The following is a 24,978-nucleotide window of genomic DNA, read 5'->3' on the forward strand; positions in this document are numbered from 1 at the left end:
CTTTTTTGCTCTCTGTTGAACTGTGGTTGCTGGAACTTAGACCATGGCCACTGCGGATCTCTAATATTAAGACTTTGGATGAAATCAATGAAATCCTCATAAATAAAATGTCAATGCACGTGTGTGTGTGTGTGTGTGTGTGTGTGTGTTTTCCACATCAGCAATGGGCAAAAGGCCCATGTAGAAGGATAGAAGAAGAAAGGGAATGGACACTTATTGAACATTTATTATATGTCAGGCTCCATTGTACAGGTAGGAAAACAACATTGGGCCCAAGTCACTAACTAGAAAGTGGTGAAATTCTGATTCAAACCAAGTAGGTTGGACTCCAAAGCATACTTGCCATCTGCATCACACTACCCTCTTTTTGCCTGTCTTCTTTGTTAACTATATCACAGAAGTCTCTGAGTCAGTGGCTGTATCTGACCCCCTTGTTCAGGCCAGAAAGTTCTTCTTTTGGGGAACCCTTGGAAGAAGAGGGTTTGAAATGAGATCTTGGTAGTCATCCACCCCAGCATTCTCATACCCCATTTTATTTTGCCCTGGATGAAAGATCTATCTGTGCCCTGAAACTGGAAATTTGAGAAACAAGCCTTCTGCTGAAGTGGCCCTGAAGAGCAGGGTAAGGAGTGACTCTGTGAGGAGAAAGGGTTTCGGAGCCCTGGCTCTGGAAAAGAACTGTCCCTGTAAAGAAATGAACTTCTCTTTATTTCTCATATGTAGAAATTAGAAATATATTGTTTTGTGGGTTTTTTTTTTTTTTTTTCTTTAGGAGTTTTGCTCTAACAGCCATTGCCCAGACTGGAGTGTAATGGTGCGATCTTGGCTCACCACAACCTCTGCCTCCCGGGTTCAAGTGATTCTCCTGCCTCAGCTTCCCGAGTAGCTGAGATTACAGGCATGTGCCACCATGCCCGGCTAATTTGGGATTTTTAGTAGAGACAGGATTTCTCCATGTTGGCCAGGCTGGTCTCGAACTCCTGGCCTCAGGTGATCCGCCCGCCTCGACCTCCCAAAGTGCTGGGATTACAGGCATGAGCCACTGTGCCCAGCCAGAAATATATTGTTGTTTATATTCACCTGGCATAGGAAGGACCTGAACTCTGCGCTCCAAACTCTTGTCTGCCTGAGTGACTAATTCATAAGCCTAGGGAGAAAAAAAAAGTGAAAATTAAGTAGTGAGGCTGAGGGAGAAAAACTTGTGTTACAACAAATCCCAGAGGACTGTCCAAATCCTTTTTCTTGATGGGCTTTTCACAAGACTAATGATTCTCAGCTGATACTTAGCTTTCAGGCTTTTTAGAATGATGACATTCATTGTGAGGGATTTGTCACTGTGAGGTTTCTTGGAGATTTGCTTTCTTATTTTGACATCTGTTACTTGATTTCAATTTTACTCTGGTTTTTGTAAAGCCAGGATCTTGGTGACATATGATTACTTTTATGGCTGGTTTTTCCCCTTTTTTCTTTAAACAATCACAAAACTGATAAATTTTTCTTTAAATATGAAATGGGACAGCAGATATGTGAATGTTACTTAGGCTTTGTTTATCATTCCAAATTTAATGAGTCTGTCAGTGTTTTTACGAGTGCTGCAAGGTTATATTAATGCTGTGGGCTTAAAGAATGCTGACAATCCACAAAAGGAAATTCTGCCTAAAATAATTCTCCAGGTATGAATGTAGTAATGTGATAGTTGTTTTGTTTTCTGTACATTGTATACAAACTCCATTGTGTTTTCCCCTTTATTTGTGGGTGTGTCTTTGTGTATTTGAGTATTAACCAGTTATAAACTAGGGAGACATATTGCTATATCAGTTTATATAACAGTATGGCTGCATATGTGAAAAAGTATTAACCAGTTAAATATAGTGGCACGATATTAACTCATTTTTAATACATATACTTTTATGTGAATGACAAGTCAAATGGGTAAAGAGTTTCTTATATTGAGAAGATTGAAAAGTTGGAGATAGTTCTATGTAAAACAATATATTTATGACTTCACACATTCACACACTGTCCTATTAAGAAAGAAAAGCCAAGTTTCACACAAAGTCATCTGAAAGTCTGTGAAGTCAAACCCCATGACAAGTTCAGCTATCAAGAATTAGGCTCATTTGGTTTCCAACTCCTCTCTTTATCCCCTCACTCTCTTCCAGCTTCAAGGCTGAGACACATTCACTGTTTATCCGTATCACGTTCCTTCAGCCTGGTCATCCTGTGCTACTGTCATGCTGGGCTGCTGGATTTTTTTTTTTTTTTCTAGGAAATAAAAGGGATATAGTAATACAAAGTTAGTATACTTCTTTATCCACAGGCAAAGATTTGGTCCTAGAAAGAGAGATTATGCCTCTTGATTTCATGACTTAAGTTTCCCTTAGAGTTGTATATTTTTCTTACTTCTTCTTCTTCTTTTAAATAAACCAAACCAAACAGGTATTCCTGGAGAACCTCTGAATGGAAAGAATGCCAAGTCTCTCTCCTCCTCGAGCAGCAGGATCCCCACTGGCATGTGACGGGACCCGTGTGTGGCGGTGGGATCCAGACCCGGGAGGTGTACTGTACCCAGAGCGTACCAGCAGCTGCCGCACTGAGGGCCAAGGAAGGTAGGCAGCCAGTTCCGGGACAGATGGTGCGCTGCTGGTTGGAAGGAAAATCTCTCCAACTCTTCCAGTGTTCTTCTTGAAATAACTGACACTTAGCGTTCACAAATTTAATATTTATTTTGTCGACCATTTGTATGCCACCCCTAACGCTTGGGATAGTTAGAAATAGTAGCAAAAATAATGTGTCTCCCAAGAGTCACTGTGAAAGTTAAAGAAGAAAATGTAGTTAGGGTGAGTAGCATAGATAAATGCTACAAGCTAAGGGTGTGGTATGCCAGGAATGAGTCAGTAATGAATGAATAGCATTCTTCTTTTTTTTTTTTTTTAATTTTTTGCTTAAAGGAATTTTTATATGTGTGAATTTTTTAATGTGGAAATTTCTACAAACATATCCCTTTTAAATATCAAGGATCCAGTGTTTTGGTGCCAAATTTTAATTTTTCTGAAGAAATGGAAGAGGAGAAGAGAAAACAGTAGCTTCCTCCATGATAAGCTCTCTAATTGGTGGGTGTAACCCAACAATAGTGCATTTATTTCAGAGTGCAGATGGTGATAACGTTTAGAAACTGGGAAACTTACTCGGATTTGTGTAAGTCAATTGGTTGAGAAGTCATGAGAAGACAAGGATGCTTCCACTCTAGAAGAATGTGTGACCTCTTCTAATTGGAGAACACAAGCAATGCTCCCTGCAGAAGTGGTAAAGATGGGAATGGTTCCTTGGGCTTGCCAGGTACGAGGACATATTTCCACTGTGGGCTTTGGTTAGGAAGGCAAGATACAAATTTTTTTGCTATAGTAATGTGTCCTTTTAATTCTGTAAAGTTTGTCATGCTAGATGTCTTTTTGTGTGTGACATAGCTTCGCAGAATTCATGGGCATCTGTGACCATAGCCTCAGATAAGGTACTTGATGGGATGGTTCTTGCAGACTGCTTAATATTTTCCTTCAACAATTGGTGCTAAAAGGCCACATTGACAGGGCTACAGTTGTTTTTGAAAATAATGATTGAATTTTCTTCCTTCTCTGATTTCACTTTGGAAAATTACAGCCTAAACACTTGTTATTTCAGGACAAAACATGACTATAGTTACTGCTCTGAATTTGTAGGAACAGAATTTAGATTAAAATGCTCCAGGTTAGTTTTTCAAACCTTGGTGATCTTTCCATTCCAGCTCCTCTCTTCTTTTCTTCGACTACCGTCTACTGTTGGATGGTCTTCAGGGATCAACATATAAATAAAACTTGTATGGAACTGATGCGTTATGACCTACCTGTTTTTCAGCTTCAACTTTTAATCTGCTATTGACATTTTCATCTTTCTAAAGTTTCTTTTGTAAAAATAGCTTTTCTTATGGATCACCTATTTCTAAAGTTTCTTCAGGCTTCATCTTTCTAGTTTTTTAAATGGAAACTTACTGGGCAGGAAGATTAGGAGGCAAGTGGAAGTCTGGTGTTCTAGAATTGGGAATTAGATGCTTACATAGTGTGTGTGGAGGGGGCGCGGGTGGCATAGAGAAGGGGTATTATTTGCAGAGTGAACAGTCTATCAAGCCCTAGTACAATCTACTCCAAGCATCAAAAGAGGAGGAAAATGTCTTAGGCCAAAGCACACTTGGAAATTAGTATCTGTGTTCACAAGAAAACAGAAAATACTTAGAAAGCTATAAGTCTGATAGTCCAGTTCTCAGGAGGAGAGGCTAGATGTGGGACCTGGATGTAAATACATAGATGTGTAACACGATCGTATACTCCTGTACAGAGCTGAATATAGCAAGTAAGACTATGCTGGATAACACAGCACAGCTGCCATAAAGGCACTGCATAGCTTACTGCTTACCTTAGTAGTTGTTATCAAAGGTTTTACTTTGCTTTTGTGTGGAAGCGAACCAGCAGGATTGTTCGCCCATTACTTTCCTTTCTTTTTTTTTTTTTTTTTCTTTTTTTTTTTTTTTTATTATACTTTAAGTTCTAGGGTACATGTGCATAACAGTACGGCAATTCCTCAAGGACTTTCCTTTCTTATAAATGCTTTCACTTCTTACTGTTATCATTTATAGATGTACCTTGACAAATCTGGAATGAGAATTTCTTCTTGGCCCCCATTAAACACAAATGAACAACTGAATTTTGATTGTTAGGAACCTGTGAGTATTTGCCCAGTGAAGTAAGAAGAATATAAATATTTTAAATCTGTCTGTTAATGCAATAATAAAGATTGAAATTGGAAACATTTCATGTTCAGTTTCTGTGAACATCAAATTATTAATATTGTTGTTATGTTAGATATTCATACTTCGGAAGGAGGAAGAATTTTAGTAGCACTGACTTTGGAAATTCCTTTGTGAGTCAGTATTGACATCCCCACAAGGTTAATTTTCCCTTAGACTCAAGGATACACTTTGTTCACTCTGGAGTGTGATTGCTTGACTTTTCTTCTGTACAAAATCCCATCATCCACTGGTGATTTAGCAGCTCTGATTCCAAGAACCAGATTTTAGAGGAATTCACAATCTTGGGGGAAAAGCAAACTTCATTTCCATGGATCCTTCCTGTGATAGAATGCATATAACTCCTAGATGGCATAATAATAATAATTTTTAAAAATGCTAATCCCCTCCCAAGGGTCTCCAAATTTCTTGGCCTAGGCTGGATGCTGAAGCTAAATCCTGACATTGATATCGTCCTGTTGATGACTTATTTTTGGTGACATCTCATTCCTCATTGAACCTCAATTCATGATGTTTTCTGCAACAGTATAATAACACCTCTGGCATATTTAGTTGATACCGTTGTTCAGTGTTCATGTGGTGTTTTAAATGCAGCCAGAGTAGTGCTGTAACCATCAGTGTAAATATTACCAGTAATATTAGCCAAGCCAGTAGAATTGGGAATGAAAATGTAGAGGACTATTTATGATTTTGCTTAACACTTGTTGTTTTAAAGAGAATTGTGTTTCTCTTTTATAAATCAAGTAGCATCACAAGTGATGCTTACCTGTAAAATAAAAGCTTGAATTTGGTAAGACCACTTTCTTCTTGCCTTTTCTCAAATAAAATTAAAGCCACTCAGTTTGCATTCATCAGTAATTTCTCAGAAAGTAAAACATGAACCAAGGAATGCACTTCCAAAATCTAATAAAGACATTCCATGTATGGCAATGTGACCTAGAGACTAGGACATCAACAAATATGAATTTAAGTGGCATAGAAGTAGATATGCCATATATTCATATGGTGAAGCAAAATTTATTAAAACAATAAGCTATATTTAAAAATCAGGAAAAATTTTTGGTGTGGTTGTAGTGGAGCAAAATATTGCATGAATTTTCTAAAATATATGTATTTCAGATTCACTATGGATATTGTATTAAAAATGGAACACAATTTAGCTATGAATTGTTAAATGCATTAGTTGCCCCCTCTGCACTAATAATATTGTCTTCATTCTGGCCTCAGAGTTGGTATTAAGAGTACATGACCACATAAGAGCACACATTCTGGAATGCTAAGTTGTATTAGTCCATTTCCATGCTGCTGATAATGACATATCTGAGACTGGGTAATTAATAAAGAAAAAGAGGTTTAATGAACTAGCAGTTCCCCATGACTAGCGAGGCCTCACAATCTTGGCAGAAGGGGAAAGGCACGTCTTAAGTGGCAGCAGACGAGAAAGAATGAGAGCCAAGCAAAAGGAGTGTCCCTTTATAAAACCATCAGATCTCCTGAGGCTTATTCGTTACCGTGAGAATAGTATGGGGCAAACCACCCCTATGATTCAATTCTCTCCCACCGGGTCCCTCTTACGTCATGTGGAAATTATGGGAGCTACAATTCAAGATGAGATTTGGGCGGGTACACAGCCAAACCATATCATGAGTAGGATATGGAAACAATATATTTGGGGTTCTGGGTTTTAATTCTGACTTTGAAGGAAATGTAAACCACATAAATGTTGTACCAGTCTTCTAGTTCATTAATTTGATTTTGAATATGTTGATTTGGTGAGTAAAATTACATAACAATCAAACATCTATTTGTTTAAAAATATTATGTGCCTCTTATGAGTTAGTCTATGCACTAAAGTGCATCTGTCATAAGGGTGTCCCCCAGTAATTTATAGGCTTTTAGTTGTAATAATAATTGAACTATTGAATACGTATGTTACAGTGACTTAAGTGTTTTGATGATTACATATCTAACATGGTTTAATCCATTTATTGATGCCCAAGAGTAATCTTCATCGAGGTGATATTTAAAAGGAGCTTGGAGAGTCCATAAACATGTTCTAAGGTGTGGAAGAACACATGAGAAGAAATGGAGAGGTTTGTGTTCAGTAGCAGCCTGTGCACTGGTGTGAAGAGAGCTCAGGGTAAAATAAAGTTACAATGACAGTGGAAAGGTAGGCCTTTTATGCTATTCTGGATTAAGACTTTGTTTTTGATCATATGGGTATGTGCCGCAGCCTTTTTTCCCCCTACCGTAGGTTTTTAAACAGAAAGGAAATCTCATATTGACTGTATTTAAGCTTGTAAAAACATTAGCATGCTAAGAAAATTACCATGAGTTATCATATCCTATGTGCAAATGTGTCTGATTATCCAGGAAGTTTATGAGTTATGAAATAAAGTAATTTTCATTCTGATATGATATCTTAAGGGGAAGTTGGAGGAGATATTCCACCATCATTTGAAATACTGGAAATATCTTTCACCTGTCTTTAGAAATTGGTTTTAGCCGGGTGCGGTGGCTCAAGCCTGTAATCCCAGCACTTTGGGAGGCCGAGATGGGCGGATCACGAGGTCAGGAGATCGAGACCATCCTGGCTAACACGGTGAAACCCCGTCTCTACTAAAAATACAAAAACTAGCCGGGCGAGGTGGCGGGCGCCTGTAGTCCCAGCTACTCCGGAGGCTGAGGCAGGAGAATGGCATAAACCCGGGAGGCAGAGCTTGCAGTGAGCTGAGATCCGGCCACTGCACTCCAGTCCGGGTGACAGAGCGAGACTCCGCCTCAAAAAAAAAAAAAAAAAAGAAATTGGTTTTAAAGTCAATAAAGTCATTTGGGTGTGAGAATAAGGTGTCAGGAAAGTAGTACACTAAGACCTTCCCTTGATGTCGACCCTTAGAGGAGCAATGAGACTGTTTTAGTGGGCTTATAGCATTTTCTCTTGCTTTATGCTAAGAGAGAAGCAGAGATAACAGGATAAAACAACCTTTGCTAATTAACAGCAGGATATTTGATGACAGTTCACATGAGGCCAAGAGCGATAAAGTTCTTGGCTTGTAATCTTTCTATCTTGGAAACCTCTTCAATTATTGAAATCATAGGTGTAGAAGAAAGTCAGCAAAGGGTAGCACAAGAGAATTATTAACATGCAGATCTCTGGATTCCTCACAATGACACAGGTGGTAATGAAAAGATGTGGGGAGGGGAGAGAATGAGAAGATGAGTGAAGGCAAGCAGTTACTCCTGTGTTTTTAGCAAGAAGGAGGAGGAACAGAAGTGGAGGAAGAAAAAGAAGGGGGGGGAGGATGGGAGATGAAGGAGGAGGAGGAGGAGGAAGAAAGGAAGAGGGAGAATGCAGCACAGAGAAGGGAGACGGAGTGGGGAAGGAGAGAGCAGGGAGGAAGGAGGAAGAAACTTATTAAGTCAAACTCTTAGGGATCTTTTCTTTCCATTAGGCTGCATTATCTCTCCGCTTATATCTTGAACCTACACACTAAGATAGAGTTTAGGACTTGAAAGCCATTTCTCCCTGGGTTATTGATGCAGGATCCTAGACTCACAGTTGCTCCAGATCTCTAGTGTTAACTCCATCTTCTTCTTGAGTGAGAATACTTAGCGTGTCATGCTGCCTAGGCTGAGTGTGAACAAGCTTCTTTTCCAAATTGTTATCTGTAAATGGAAGGAAGTAGAAGAGTTGGTGAAAGTAATGACGCATGTTCCCTCTTTAAATTCCCACTTTCTTGCAGAGGCAGACATAGACTTTATAAGCCATATATCTACATATATAGTTCAAATATTCTCTCTAAAAGTATAATGCTCAGAAGAGTTAAGGAACAAAAGAAACACGAAGTCAGAAAGAGTTCAAAGTGAGGTTGGTTTCTACTGGTTCTGTTTGATTGCATTTGTACCTAAGTTTAGTTAATTTTTAAAATCAAGTGTAACAAACTTACCTTAGTGTGATATAGCAAGTGTTTATTGAATTAATGGGCTTAGCATAAATATTGGCATTCCTATTTTAAGTGTTTATTAAATTATCAGACTGTTCTTGATATTAAAAATTTCCTAATTTATTTAGCTCAAGGTAAAATGCATCTCATTAAACAAGAGCAGGATAGAACTACCCTGGACGAATGAGAGAGGCTGGATATTTGAGGAGAAAGCCTAGCACTGAGTAAAGGTTGCTCTGGGAAAAACAAATGGCTTATGGAAATATTTGCTTTTAAAATGATGTGTGAGTCCTCTTTAATTTGATCTCCTGAAGAGGAAGAACACGTGCAATGTGTTACATATTTCTTCAAAGTTAACATAACTAAACTGAAAATTCACTACTGTGTGTTGCTGAAACTAAAGCATGTGGCATCATGGAGGAGGGAGATTGTGAATGACCTACACCTAGTTATGAATTTGGATTTTGCCAATGGTTTTACCAGAAATAGTTCAGCTTTCCTAATCCTATAGCCCTAAGTTCATACTCTTGTAGTACATCACTTCTTTGATTTCTAACTATTATCATAATAGTCTTTGTCACTGGTTTGGCTGTAAAGGCCCTTAAAGGCCATGTTTGATATTCTTCTTTGTATTTCCAAGTGTCAATACTCTTCATGTAAAAGGCAAATAGCAAATGTTTCTGGAATTCAAAATGGAAACTCTTAAACGTGAGAAAATGATATGTTGAGTTTGATTGAATCCTCTGTTTTTTAGATAGCACAGAGAAAGGAATTGTTTGTTGACCAGACCAAAACTTTCTGCAATCTGGATATCAGAATTCCATGCCAAAGCTAGGTGGCTCTGAGAGCCCAGAATGCAACCAGACAAAATAAAAGGTATAAGGATCCTGAGTGAGGGAAATGGCCCATGGGGAAAGATTGGGAAGGAAAACAAAGGAGAAAGAAACAAGGAGCATTACTGGGCCAGAGATCGGCCTGGACTGAAATGGGGGCTTTGCCCAGTAGTTTTGGACTAAGGCAATGCTAGTTGATTTCTAAATGATTTCCATAGTTAAATATATCCCTCTGTTGTTTTAAAGACAAAAAAGTTTATAGAAGCCATGAAAATTGTTTATTTTTATCAGTGTTACTTTTCACCTCTTTAATGGTCTAGGAGGGGAGGTGAGCCAGTTAAATAAATAACTATCGAAATGAAATAATAACCTTAAGAGAAAATAGGGATTTTAGGTTAGAAGAGATTAAACCAGTGAGACGTGGGGGCATAGGGTAGAGGTGGGGATAAGAAAGATTTTACCTGGGCTTTAAAGCAAGTGCATGGTTTAAACAGGTGTTCATGTGAACGGGACAGAGTCTCAGAGGAAGCAGGCCTTGTGTAAAGACACGGAAGTGGAAAGGCAGATAACGTACTTTCAGTAAAACTGAAAATCAAGCTGGCCATGAATATGGGGGAGATGAAGGTAAGGCCTATGGGTTTGGGGTAGAGAGGTAGAACTTTAGGCTATGATCTTAGGCCTTGTGTGATCAGACCATGATATGGTAATACCTGAACTGTTAAGTCTCTATTCCTGTTCAACCCTTGGAGCTCCAACAATGCTGAACATCCTTCACTGTCTAGGACTTTGGAACTCACCTCTGTCTGCCTGTTGCCCACTATCATATATAGTCTCCCTCAGTTTCCTCCCTCACACATTTACTCCCTCACTCAGACCTGTGCATGGATAACCCATGCCTAGAAAGTATCTCTTCTGGGAGTTCTTTGAGATGACACAGGTACCTCTGCTCCTCAGCCACTACAGCACTTTGTCTCACTGCATGATACTTGCTTGTTTATGCATACTGGTCACCTTCCTGCTGTGCAAGTCTGAGATCAGGTAAATAACCAGATCTGTGTTATTTACTCTCATCTTCCCAGCCCTGAGCACAGTATCTGGCATGTAAAAATTACTTGTACTGAATTCAAGCTTTGTGTACCTTCTCACCCTCCTTTTACCCCCTTCTTTCTTGTCCTTGGCTTGTGCTCTGTGGTTTAACTGTCTCATCTCCCTTCCTAGACGGTTAAAGGTGTTGCCAGTCCATTTTCAAACTTGGATGAAACACTATGTCGTGGTGTCTGGGATCTGGCTTCCTCGAGTAGCAGCTGAGAGGCTGGATGCTGCAATCTGGAGGATACAACCTGCTGTGGAGTGAAACTTGACCTGTGAGAAACAGATTTAGGAGGAGGCCAGGCCACTCACAGTGCCCCTGGAGATTTTTATCATGTACAATTTCTTTTTGCAATCCTACCAAAAACACAGATCTCCTGAGTGATCACTATGTAACTTTGTGGTTTGATGATAAATGGTGGTCAGCAGGATAACATACCACACAGCATTGCCTCATATTTCCTTTGCTTTACTCCTGTTGTTTCCTTGCTATCATTGCCTCCTGGCCTGGAACCTCTTAAGTGAAGTATTAGCACCCAAATTCTCATTGTAGGTTTTGCCTTCTAGAGAACTTCAGAGATAATGTTCAATGAATGTGTGTTGAAAGGAAGAATGAGAGACACTGTTTTAAGGATTTATTGCAATAGGTAAGATATAATATGGGCCTGAAGTATGTTGAAGCTATAAACGACAACTTTTCTTTCTGTTCCTCCTTCAATTTTCTTCTTTTTTCTCCCTCAGTCTCCTTTCTCTTCCTCTTTTTTTATGTATTTCTCTTTCTCATCACCCAATATTTCTATTTTCTCTCCTCTCTCCTCCTTTCATCTTGCATAAGCCTTGAGAAGAGAACAGTTTTAGTAATTGTGATAGACTTCGCAGCAGTTAGCACATTGCCTGGCAAAAGGTAGATAAGAACTCAATAGATATTTCCTGAACAAATGAATGTAGCCCCCTGCATATAGTCTTACCATTCGGTTTTAGGCATTGCTTTTCACTTTGGGACAACTTTTCTCTTCATTCCTGTTGTTCGCATACACCTGCACTTCATTAATGAACAGTTAAGTTCTTTTTCTGGGAGTAGAAGATTACATTTGGAAAACCACGCTGAGACTAGTGCATTTACAATCTTTAGTTGAGTGTCTCGCTCATCTTCATTTTGTCAGCTGGACTGGATTTTTCTCAAACACCAAGCCAAGAGGTAATGAGGTTCCTCTTGGCAGTGCAATTTCTGAAACAAAGTTATTGCTTCCAATCTATTTCTCTAGCTTTGTTAAGTTTGCCAATTCAACTGGCAAGTAGGATACAGAAGAAATATCCACTTACTGCCCAACTCTTCCTGCAAGAAAGTTTCAGAACATTTTCACAAACCTTGTTCTAGTATTTTGCATATTTTTTGTGCTCTAGTTTAAACTTTACATCAGGTTCTCTTCATAAGAGGACATAGTCACTTAGTAAGATCTCACTGTGCTTAAGAATAATTAAATGACTCCTTGAGTCTTCTGTCTGCTTCCTTAGGCACACAGGGGAAAGGGGGAAGGGATTTATTCCTATGTCAAGAGAAAATCTGGAAAGCCAGTGAACTAGGATGCTAGTTCTAACTCCAAGATCCTGTGTGCCTCCATGTGGAATATATAATTGTAGCTCATTTTATTTTTTTAGGTCTGCTTTTCTTTTTTATCTTTTTATTTTTTTAATTGACAAGTAAAAATTGTATGTACTTATGTCATACAGCATGATGTTTTGCTATAGGCATATATCTGAAATGAGTAAATAAAGCTATTTAACATATGCATTACCTCACACACTTTTTTGTGGTGAGAACACTTAAAGTCTACTCTGTTAGCAACTTTCAAATATGCAACATATGATTAACTATAGTCGCCATGAGGTACAAAAAATACCTCTTGAACTCGTTTCTCCTAAGATCTACTTCTCTAAGACTTTAAATATATTTGTGACTTTTGATGGAGTTTATTCAGGTTGTTCCGATTGTTTTGAAACTCAGTTCTGGACACAGCCATTTCTATTTGAATTATTTATGGGCATTTACAACTTAGTTTTTCTTATATTCGACCCTTCATCATCCTCCCCACACCCATATCGGAATCTTCTCCACTGCTCTAAAATTCAGGAAATTGTTTCATTGGACCCTTCCTTTTATGACAGATTTCTCTGTAGCGTGAGAGGTTGTTGGATAGCATTTCACCTATAGTAGAACTTCTTTCAAAATTGGAGTCAATCCTCTCAAACCCTGTTGCTGCTTTCTTAACTAAGTGTATGTAATATTCTAAATGCTTTGTTGCCATTTCAACAATGTTGACAGCATCTTCGCCAGGAATAGCTTCCATCTCAAGAAACCGTCTTCTTTGCTCATCTGTAAGAAGCAATTCATCACCCATTCAAGTTCTATCATAAAGCTGCAGCAATTCGGTCACATCTTTAGGCTCCACTTCAAATTCTAGTTCTCTTGCTATTTCTACCACATGTGCAGTTACTTACTCCACTGAAGTCTTGAATACCTCAAAGTCATTCGTGATGTTTGGAATCCACTTCTTTCAAACTTCTGTTAATGTTGATATTTTGACCTCTTCCCATGGATCACGGATGTTCTTAATGACATCTAGAATGATGAACGCATTTTCAATTTACTTTTCATTTATTTCATTTTCAATGTACTTTTCCCAGATCCATCAGATGAATTACTGTTTATGGCAGATGTAGCCTTACACAAAGTATTTCTTAAATAATAAAACTTGAAAGTTAAATTTCTCCTTGGTCCATGGGCTACAGAATGGATGTTGTGCTATGAGTCATGAAAACATTAATCTCTTTGTACATCTCCATCAGGGTTTTTGGTGAACCAGGTGCATTGTCGGTGAGAAGTAATATTCTGAAGGGAATCTCTTTTGTTTTCTGAGCAGTAGGCCTCAACAGTGGGCTTAAAATATGTAGTAAATCATGCTGTAAATAGATATGTTAGGGTTTGTTATTCCATTTATAGAGCACAAGAATAATACAGCTAGCATAATTCTTAAGGACCCTAGGATTTTTTGGAATGGTAAATGGGCACTGACTTCAACTTAAAGTCACCAGCTGCATCAGCCCCTAACAAAAGATTCAGCCTGTCTTTTAAAGCTTTAGAGCCAGGCATTGACTTCTCCTCTTTAGCTATGGAAGTCCTAGATGGCATCTTCTTCCAGTATAAGGCTGTTTCCTCTACATTAAAAATTGGTTTTCCCGTATAGCCACCTTCATCAATGATCTTAGCTAGATCTTCTGGATAACTTGCTTCTGCTTCTACATTAGCACTTGCTGTTTCACCTTGTACCTTTTTGCTATTGAGATAGCTCCTTTTTAAACCTTAGGAACCAACCTCTGCTAGCTTCAAAGGTTTCCTCCATCCCCTGCCCCACAGCTTCCTCAGCTCTCTCAGCCTTCATAGAATCGAAGAGAGTTAGGACCTTGCTCTGGATTAGGCTTTTGCTTAAGGAAATGTTGTGACTGCTTTCATCTATCCAGAGAATTCAAACTTTCTTTATATCGACAATCAGACTGTTCTGCTTTCTCGTCATTCATGTGTTTACTGCAGTAACTCTTTTAATTTCCCTCAAGAACTTTTTCTTTGCATTCATAACTTGGTTAATTGTTTGACACAGAGGCCTAGCTTTCAGCTAGTCTTGGTTTTCAACAAGCCTTCCTTTCTAAGCTTAATCATTTCTAGCTTTTGATTTAAAGTGAGAGATGTATGAGACTCTTCCTTTTACTTGAACATGTAGAAGTCATGGTAGGGTTATTAACTGGCCTAATTTCAATTTTGTGTCTCCAAGAATAGGGAGGCCTGAGGAGAGAGAGAGATGGGGGAATGGTGTGTAAGTGGAGCAGTGAGAACACACACAACATTTATTGATTAAGTTCACTGCCATGGATGGGTGTAGTTCCTGGAGCCCCAAAACAATGACAATAATAATGTCAAAGATCACTGATCACTGATGACCATAATATATATAATAATAATAAAAAGTGTGAAATAATGCAAGAATTAGCAAAATGTAACACAGAGACACAAAGCAGGCACATGGTGTTTGAAAAGTGGCGCTTACAGTCTTGCTGGACACAGGGTTGCCACAGACCTTCAATTTGTAACAAATGCCATAGCTGAAAAGTGAAATAAAATGAAGTATGCCTGTATTTAATATCTGCTAGCTGTGCTGAGGAGATTAGTATTTTTACTCAGCTGCATACCGCAACGTGATTCCAATCCTTTAAGGAAGAGGAAAAGGTGCCTTAACTTACAGTGGCACACCATCAATATTGTTGCTGATAACACACTGCATACCTAATGGTACTTAAAAAGAAACCTTTCATTTTGGAAATTGTCAAGGGTACATAAGTATAGATAATAGTTATTACTTTTTGGTAAAATGAAATTAAGTGGAAGGAAACACTGAATTGAGAGTTAGATGAGTGGAATTCTAATTCTGACCTTCTGCTGGTGGGCTACCTGATTTGGGCGTCAATTTGTTACTTTTTTTTTTTGTTTGTTTTTGTTTTTGTTTTTGTTTTTGTTTTTTGTTTTTTTTATTATTTTTTTGTATTTTATTTTATTTTTTTTTATTATACTTTAAGTTCTAGGGTACATGTGCATAACGTGCAGGTTACATATGTATACATGTGCCATGTTGGTGTGCTGCACCCATCATAGTGTGAATAATAGAATTTATTTATTCTCATAAGTATATTAAACACTAGTTTATGGCTCAGGCCTGTAATCTCAGCACTTTGAGAGGCTGAGGTGGGTGGATCTCTTGAGGTCAAGAGTTCAAGACTAGCCTGGCTAACATGGTGAAACCCCATCTCTACCAAAAATGCAAAAAAATTAGCCAGGCGTGGTGGGGCACACCTGTAATCCCAGCTATTCAGGAGGCTGAGGCAGGAGAATTGCTTGAATCTGGGAGGCAGAGGTTGCAGTGAACTAAGATTGTGCCACTACACTCCAGCCTGGGCGACAGAGTGAGAACCTGCCACAAAACAAAACAAATCAAAACAAAACAAAACAAAAAGAAAACCCACTAGTTTAATATAATATACATTAATATAAAAAATATAGGGAAATATAGATGTAAAGGCAATTGCATTCTGAAGAAAATCTATGTAAATGTAATACTTCATTTGCTTATTACTGGTAATATTTTCTTCCATTGAACTAAAATGGACTGGAAACACTACAGATACTTTATTTCCCCAAAATTCTATACCTGTAATTTTCTTCCATGCTAGTTAGGATATACTATCAAATTGATGACACTTTTAGTGTACTGTAGATTAAATAAAGCTTACAACAACATCTGTCATTTTTAACATATAACTTTAATAAAATAAATTATTTGTGATTATTAATCTATTTCTACATTAATCTGTTTAGGTTAAGAGTAGTATTTCAACTAAGATTTAAAGAAATTGGATTTTGAGATTGAGAAGAATCAAAGGATGGTTTAAGCAGTAATTATCAACAACCATTGTGACACAAATCACCCATAGTACTTGATAAACATATTATTTTCTGGGTTCCTCTCCTGAAGATACTGATTCAGTGAATCTAGTCTGGGCCTGAAATTTTGAAAATGTTTGTGATATAACAGATGATTCTTACCAATAGGGAAAACTAGGAAAGATTGACATAACCCAATATTTTTATAGTGAAATGTGCAAATTGAGACCTGCGGTAGTTGAAACTTGCCTGAGTTCCCAGTGTTTGTCAGTTGCAGGCCTAAGGCCCATGCCTTAAACTTCTAGCACTTTAGTCAGGTCTCCATCCACTTCCCCAAGCTGAAAGTTAATGTGCTTATAAAACATGTACCTTCTCTACTAACTTACACTGACTTTTTACCGACACTAATTTACTCACTAGTCTAATTTCTTCTTAGCTATATTTAGCAACTATTCAAGTTTCAGGGGTTGAAAAGCAGCCTCAGGAATCACAGAGTTCTTATAAGAACCTTTTTCCAATGAAAATAACTTTAAGTGTCCAGGATCAGTGTGGAGTTTGAAGCTTTAGCATCAAAGCTTGTAATGACTTGCTAACTCTAATTGTTTTTTAGCTAGGACTTCCTGGATTTTTGTTTCCTGGTTGGTTCTTATATCTTATATAAGCCACATGGCTTTTTTTCATGACCCTGAAAAAAACTCCTATTGTGATAATTCTTTGTCAAAGAATTATCTGTAAATCTGTAACCTTTTATAAAGAAGAAGATAATTATTTTCTACTCGTTTTCAAGTTGCTTGGGGTGGAATTAAAGCTTAAAAGACATAGTGGTAATATACCAGGCATCAATCAGTTTACTCTCTTCTTGTAGCTCTGGAGCTCAACTTATTAAGACTTTTCTCTAGATTTCTTTTTTGTCATTAGTAGAGGGGTAAACTCTGTACAGGATAATTTAGACCCTGTTGCTGCAGTCAATGTTATTTGTTCTTTTTATGTCAGATATAAGACTTCTTAAAGGAGTTTTGTTCTCTTTAATTCAAATCCCCTTTGAACGTTCTATAATACCTTTTTTTTTCTTTTCCTGTTTTTTTTTTTTTTTTTTTTTTTTTTTCTTAAGACAGGGTCTCCCTCTGTCACCCAGGCTGGAGTGTGGTGGTGCCATCTCAGCTTACTGTAGCCTCAACCTCCTGGGCTCAGGTGATCCTCCTGCCTCAGCCTCCCAAGTAGCTGGGACCATAGGCCCGTGCCACCACACCTAGCTAATTAAAAAAATAGCTTTAGAGATGGAGTCTCCCTGTGTTGTCCATAGTGGTCTCTAACTTTTGACTCAAGCGATCCTCCTGCCTCAACCTCCCAAAGTGCTGAGATTACAGGAGTGAGATACCGCACCTGACCTTATAATACCTTTTAACTCAGCATTACACAATGGTTTCTTAATACTATTTATGATTATAAGTATTTGATACCTACATTTTGACCATTTGCATTGTTGGGTGGTGGGATCCTAACTTCTTAATATCGCATCACTGTTTTTTAATGAGAATAGGATGAGCATTAGTGGGAAAATGTAGGAGGTAAAAGAAATTTTTATTTCAGTATGCTTGACATTTGGTGTTGAAGGATAGTTCTAACAATATGTCTGACAGTTTTGATGTTTTTTCAGTAAATTGTCAATGCCAGGAAAAACTGGAGGTCCTTTAGAACTCAAGGAGCCACATTGAGGGGGGATTGTGTCGGGAAGCGAGGGAAGGAGAGAGCAAGGGGCTGGGGCATAGCACTGACAGGTGGGTGCTGTTTCATAATACCCAGATGAAGTGGATTTATGGCCAGATGAGGTGGATTTAAAAGGCCTAAGATGGGGCAGTCACCGAAAAAACACATAATGCGTGTGTAGTTTGTTAATATGTTTTAGTAGTATATGGAGCCCTACCCCATTTGCTCAAAGGGCTATACTGCATTATCATTTCAATCTCCATAATGATTAAAATCCTTACTTTTCCCAAGCCTCACCTTTTTTTTTTTTTTTTTTTTTTTTTAAAGAAGCTATGTACAGATTTGATTTCGGGAATGTTTATTTTCAATAGGGGAGCAATAGACTAGGCCTTTCCTATTGATAAGGCAAGGATACTTTCTTATGTGAGTTCACATTACATATTATCAGTGTATTAACTGTGCCCAATATTAAGTGACTATCTTTTAGCTCTCAACTAATCCTTCTGTATACAGACAAAGGCTAGACATCAAGATATAACCCTAGCACTGTTGCTGCATTCATTCCTGTTATCTTTACTAACTAAGACAGTGGAATCATAAGGTCTACAGTTGGAAAGGAATTGGATTGATTGTCTGGTGCAAACCTCTCTCAGACAGTGATTTCCTCTTGAAGAGTTCTAGAGAGTGGTTTCAGGTTGTATGCTAGCGAAAAGTAATTCATTATTGCACAAAGCTGTGATTATTACAGACTTTTCCCTTGTATTCAACTGCCTCTTGTTAATGTCTATCCATTTCTCCCAGTTCTGTGCTTACAGGGGCTACATGAAATTTATCTGTTTCTTTTCTGTAAAATCTCTCCAAAAATGTAAAGACAGCCACACTGTGCTTTTTGCAGTTTCTGTCTTTACCAAACGCTGACAGTCGGACATTTTTCTCATGGGTCATATTTTCAAACTCTTTTATCATAAAGGGTGATTAAAGAACTCTAATCATCTTATAATGAAGTGTGGTTTCCTTTCTGTGTGGTTACTGTCTATTTAAAAATACCCCATTGACTTTTGCCTTGGATTATTATCACACTGAATACCTAGGAAATCACTCTCTTTTCCTGTCTTGAGCCAATAGTGCAAAACTGGTTTGTTTTCTGTCTCCACTGTCTCACCTAAAATTCCTCCTGTAGTAAAACTGCAAATAATCTATTTTAAAGCAACCTGAAGGGTTCATTTGATGAGGGTGGAGAGTGGGAATGTTAATGGGAATTCTAGTTATGCAGATTTTGAAAAAGGAGGAGGTTAGGCAAATGGAACATAAACTTCTTTATTCAATAAAGTAAAAGGGACTCCCACCTCTGCCATGCAGACAATGTAGGAGGTGAATTGGTTTTTCCTATGGAATAGTGGTTCTCATATTTCAATGAGCATCTAAATTAACCAGGGATTTTTTTTTTTTTTTTTAAATGCTGATTCTGAGTAAATAAAGTTGGGATGGGAGGGGCATCCTGCATTTCTAATAAGCTCCCTGGAGATGCCTATGCTGTTGCTCCATGGACCACATTTTGAGCAGCACTGTCCAGCACAAATTCATTGTGAGTTACAAATGTGAATGACATATGTAATTTTAAGTTTTCAAGGAGCCATATGAAAAATGCATAAAGAAAAAAGATAAATAGGTGAGATTAATTTTAATACTGTATTTTGTTTAACCAAATATGTCCAAAGCACTATCATTTCAACATAAATCAGCATAAAAAGAAATAATGAGATAGTTTAAAGTATTTCACTTTGGTACCAAGAGTTCAATGTTTGTATGTATTTTAAATTTGCAGTGCATCTCATATTGGACCAGCCACATTTCAGGTGCTCCATAGCCATATGCAGCTCTTTGGCTACTGGCTAATGTTTTGGACAGTACTACTCTAGATCGCAAGATTTTGATCTCTCAGAACCTGGAAATAACAGAAATAACTAGTATTTGTTGAGTATTTACTTTGTGCATGGCATGAATATGAGATGTAAGTGCTATATAAATGCTTCATCTGAGTCATCTCCTAAGACCTTTACAACATCGCAGTCAAGTAAGCAACATTATTATTTCCATCATACACAGGAAGAAAGTGAGGCTTTGGACTGGTGGTAACTTGTGTGAAGTCACAATGGTAGAGCTGGATTTTTCTTTTTTCTTTTTTTTTTTTTTTTTTTTTTTTTTTATGGAGCTTATTTTCTTTTTTTTTTTTTTTTTATTATACTTTAAGTTCTAGGGTACATGTGCATAACGTGCAGGTTACATATGTATACATGTGCCATGTTGGTGTGCTGCACCCATCAACTCGTCAGCACCCATCAATTCATCATTTATATCAGGTATAACTCCCCAATGCAATCCCTCCCCCCTCCCCCCTCCCCATGATAGGCCCCAGTGTGTGATGTTCCCCTTCCCGAGTCCAAGTGAGCTCATTGTTCAGTTCCCACCTATGAGTGAGAACATGCGGTGTTTGGTTTTCTCTTCTTGTGATAATTTGCTAAGAATGATGGTTTCCAGCTGCATCCATGTCCCTACAAAGGACGCAAACTCATCCTTTTTTATGGCTGCATAGTATTCCATGGTGTATATGTGCCACATTTTCTTCATCCAGTCTGTCACTGATGGACATTTGGGTTGATTCCAAGTCTTTGCTATTGTGAATAGTGCCGCAATAAACATACGTGTGCATGTGTCTTTGTAGTAGCATAATTTATAATCCTTTGGGTATATACCCAGTAGTGGGATGGCTGGGTCATATGGTACATCTAGTTCTAGATCCTTGAGGAATTGCCATACTGTTTTCCATAATGGTTGAACTAGTTTACAATCCCACCAACAGTGTAAAAGTGTTCCTATTTCTCCACATCCTCTCCAACACCTATTGTTTCCTGATTTTTTAATGATTGCCATTCTAACTGGTGTGAGATGGTATCTCATTGTGGTTTTGATTTGCATTTCTCTGATGGCCAGTGATGATGAGCTGGATTTTTCAAGCCCATGCTGTTCCCCACTGTTTCAGAGCAGAGGGGCCTCTGAAGGAAGCAAGTCAGCGTTCCTAACACTGAGTTTTAACTTTTTTTCGTGTGATCTTGTTTTCTTGTGGTGTCCTTAAGCCTTTAGCACAGTCAATTCCCTTCTAAATAAACTAGTGGCAATGGTCTCCTGTTGACAGTGCCTTCGAGAATTAAGATTGTTACGGATGCAAGGGGTACTCTGCACAAGCATACGGTGGGATGGCCCAAGTGTCAGCTGGAGCAGCAGTCCAGAGGATGAGGAAGATGGGAAGTGGTTCAGGTCATGCACTAGCACTCTAGTGGGGGCAGGGGGAGAGGGCATTGTCAAGCCCATTCCCAGGGGCTGGCCTTCCATAGTCACATGGGGTAAGGGCTTACCTGATTTTGTTTGTATACCAAAGGGAAATGGCAAACCCGTGGCCTTCCTCTGCCATCTCAACTGTGGGTGAGGCTTTGGTTATATAAATTCCCTCTTTATTCTGGGCTCCAATTTTTCTGGAACAAGAGGCTCAATTTTCTTTTATTATTATTATTATTATTTTTTTTTTTTATTATACTTTAAGTTCTAGGGTACATGTGCATAACGTGCAGATTTGTTACATATGTATACTTGTGCCATGTTGGTGTGCTGCACCCATCAACTCGTCAGCACTCATCAATTCATCATTTATATCAGGTATAACTCCCAATGCAATCCCTCCCCCCTCCCCCAAAAGCAACACAATCCCTTTGCCTGCTTTCGATTTTGGTTGCCTCTTAACCAAGTTCTTTCTACCCTTTTCAGATGTAGAACAGGAATTCATTAACAGCAGTAACAATGAGGGTTTGAGAAGTAAATTACTGTGTGGTGCCTAAGACAGCAGGCCCTAGGCTCAGACTGTTGCCCTCAGAGTCTGGCCATATCCTCTTGCTAGCTGTGTGACCTCGCCTAAGGCACTTACCTCCTGTGAACCTCAGTTTCTTCTGAGCCTAACAAAAGGCTGATATTAATACTGGCCTTACAAGTCTGTTGTAAGCATTATATAAAATAGTAGGCATATAATGCTTAGCTTAGCCGCTTCTATTTAAAAAATAGTCAGTAATGTTGACTCTTAAATTATTATTGCCATTCTAACCCTTATATCTCATCATTCTATTTGCCCAAGCTGAAAGGTTATCCAGTTCTTTTACTTACGTTTATTATCAGAAAGTTTTCAAATGCCCCTTCCATTCTCTTAGTTTTCTTTAGCATTTATACAGGGCCAGTTTCTTCAGAGCTTTCGCCCTTATAACATTATTATAATGCTTGTCTGAAGTCACTAATATTTGGTTGTGGTGCTGTTTCCTTCTTTCTAAATATCTGCAAGTCCTTAAAACATGTACTCATTGGAGAGCTCCCTGTGCAGCTCAGGAGCCCTTCTTTGGAGTTTTCTTCTTTCAGATCTGCGTTGAGATTCCTGCAAATTGATTATCAGAATTATTTTTTGAGGAGAGCCTACACCTTAAAATTCTAACAGATTTAGCCCATGGCTCTTCTGTGACCCTTTTGAAACCTGCATTTCTAGTCTAGGGTGCAAGTCTAGCTCAGCTCTCCATGTTTGTCATAAAATCTTAGAATACCCGAAGAAAACCCTGGGAGGAGTAGAACCACCCATGGTTGGTCCCTACTTTTAACCCATCTCCATCTTGCAACAAGACTCAGTCTCTGAGCACAGTCTCCAAATACAGCTTCACTCACACAATTATTTAATGAGAAATGCATGTTTGCCTAAAAATTTGAGGAAAGGAAGAAATAAAGAGTTATATACTACACTAAAAAAAAACACCTTAGCAACATTTCTCATTAGACAATTAGACACACTGTTCTTCTTCAATTTTGTGAACTACTGGATAATGAAAATTGTCTTGTTTTTCTAAGACCACCAGAGCGAGCACAAAAGAACCAGCAAGTAGGCAAAGGTCAGGCGCAAAACTGCTAGTTTATTTTAGCAACCTAAGGTGTGGAGAAGAAGTCTGTCGGCCTCCGGCAAAGAAGGCCGGCAGAGTTCCCCTCCCCCAAGCTCTTGGATGGAGTTCCGAAATCCCGACAGGACTGGGAAGCTGGGAAGTCCGCGTGGCTCAATGGCGGAGAGCGGCTTTTCTAGGAGTGGGAGGGCAATAGGTGGGGCATGGGCGTGTCAGGGGCATTCCGCAGGTGCGACCAGGTAAATCTTGGTCTCTTCAGATTGACGTCACCTGGTGCATGCCCAGTTGGTCTGCACCTTCCCGGGCGCCTGCTGCATTTTTGCGGGCGCGGGAAGAGTTGGTGGTGAAGAAGAACCTGGAAGTGCACCATCTTGCCTCCGTTTGTCCAAACAAAAATGTGGCACATATATGCCATGGAATACTATGCAGCTATAAAAAAGGATGAGTTCATGTCCTTTGCAGGGATGTGGATGAAGCTGGAAATGATCATTCTCAGCAAACTAACACAAGAACAGAAAACCATACACCGCATGTTCTCACTTGTAAGTGGGAGTTGAACAATAAGAACACATGGACACAGGGAGGGGAGCATCACACAGTAGAGCCTGTTGGGAGTGTTGGGAGCTAGGGGAGGGATAACATTAGGAGAAATACCTAATGTAGATATGGATTGATGGGTGCAGCAAACCACCATGGCACATGTATACCTATGTAACAAACCTGTACATTCTGCACATGTGTCCCAGAACTTAAAGAATAATGAAATTCCCTGAAAATGAATTTGGAGGAATGAAACTTTATTCCAGTAAACAGTTCACAAACAAGGAGAAATATCCTTCTGTGTGAAATGAAGGTGTTCCAGAGAACAGCAGAACCGTTTGGCTTTCATAAAAGTTTTCAATCAGGCCCTCTTATGCTAAGGAAGGATTCAAACTTGCTTTGTTCTGATTGATTGATGCAGCTGAGTTCTGATTGGTTGATACAGGCCATAGCTTATTGGTTGATTCAAGAGACATAAATGGGCACACTCAGCTATGAAGGGCTCAAAGTTAAGCAGATGTGTGGGTTTTCTGGAAACTTTGAGTATGTGTGTGACCTCTTGTCAACAAATGGCTGTTTGGCTCCTTTTAAATTTTAGGCTCAATTAGCCACTTGGCATTCATCTTCAGGGATTAACTCTTTCAAGCTCACATTATCATCCTCTGAACTCATTTTCTGATTGCCTTTTTATATCATTTTCTTCTTTTTTTTTTTTATTTTTATTTTTTATTTTTGAGACGGAGTCTTGCTCTGTCGCCCAGGCTGGAGTGCAGTGGCACGATCTCGGCTCACTGCAAGCTCCGCCTCCCGGGTTCACGCCATTCTCCTGTCTCAGCCTCCCGAGTAGCTGGGACTACAGGCGCCCGCCACCGCGCCCGGCTTATTTTTTGTATTTTTAGTAGAGACGGGGTTTCACCGTGGTCTCGATCTCCTGACCTTGTGATCCGCCCGCCTCGGCCTCCCAAAGTGCTGGGATTACAGGCTTGAGCCACCGCTTTAAATGCGAAAGTTTCATCTTAATTTTTTTTCTGAAAGGCAATTCATTTTTCATTGTGAAAATACTACATTTAGCAAATCAAAAGAAGAATATTAGAAAATTATTGACTCTGTATTGCCATTAAATAGGACTGTAGGAAACAGAATCACAGTTAATTCCACCCAAATTGCTTTTGTCATGTTCTCATCTTCCCACTTGTTAGAATTTGTCCTGAGATGGCAGTTCCTTTTCCTACTTTCTTCACAATTTTGGGTATCAATGTGATGTCAGTAGAAGTTTCCAAATGTTCTGATTTTTAGTTAAATGAAATTTTGGTAAAATATTTGCACCACTGAAATCCTTATTAATACTTTGTACCTCTGTGATTATTAGGTGTAATTTACAAACAGCAAAATGTTCAGATGATGTGTATATTTTGCTAGGTGCCTTTCAAGACACATATTTCTATCACCCCCAGAAAGTGTCCTTCTGCCCCTTCCCAGTTAACTCATTCCACTTCCACTCCTAACCCCCACCAGAAGCAACAATTCATGTTTTCTATCACCATAGGTTAGTGTATTCTGT

General features: G+C 38.7%; 1 protein-coding gene across 1 annotated transcript in view; it reads left to right on the forward strand.

Annotated features, from left to right (window-relative positions):
* The window catches only part of THSD7B (thrombospondin type 1 domain containing 7B), a 779,270-nt gene that overhangs the window by 215,581 nt on the left and 538,711 nt on the right, over positions 1 to 24,978 (forward strand). The window contains exon 4 of the mRNA XM_026449366.1: positions 2,440 to 2,609. Coding sequence (XP_026305151.1) covers positions 2,440 to 2,609 — 170 coding nt within the window. The remainder of the gene's footprint in view (positions 1 to 2,439; positions 2,610 to 24,978) is intronic.

This window comes from Piliocolobus tephrosceles, chromosome 11 (assembly GCF_002776525.5).
Source record: "Piliocolobus tephrosceles isolate RC106 chromosome 11, ASM277652v3, whole genome shotgun sequence".
NCBI lineage: Eukaryota > Metazoa > Chordata > Mammalia > Primates > Cercopithecidae > Piliocolobus > Piliocolobus tephrosceles.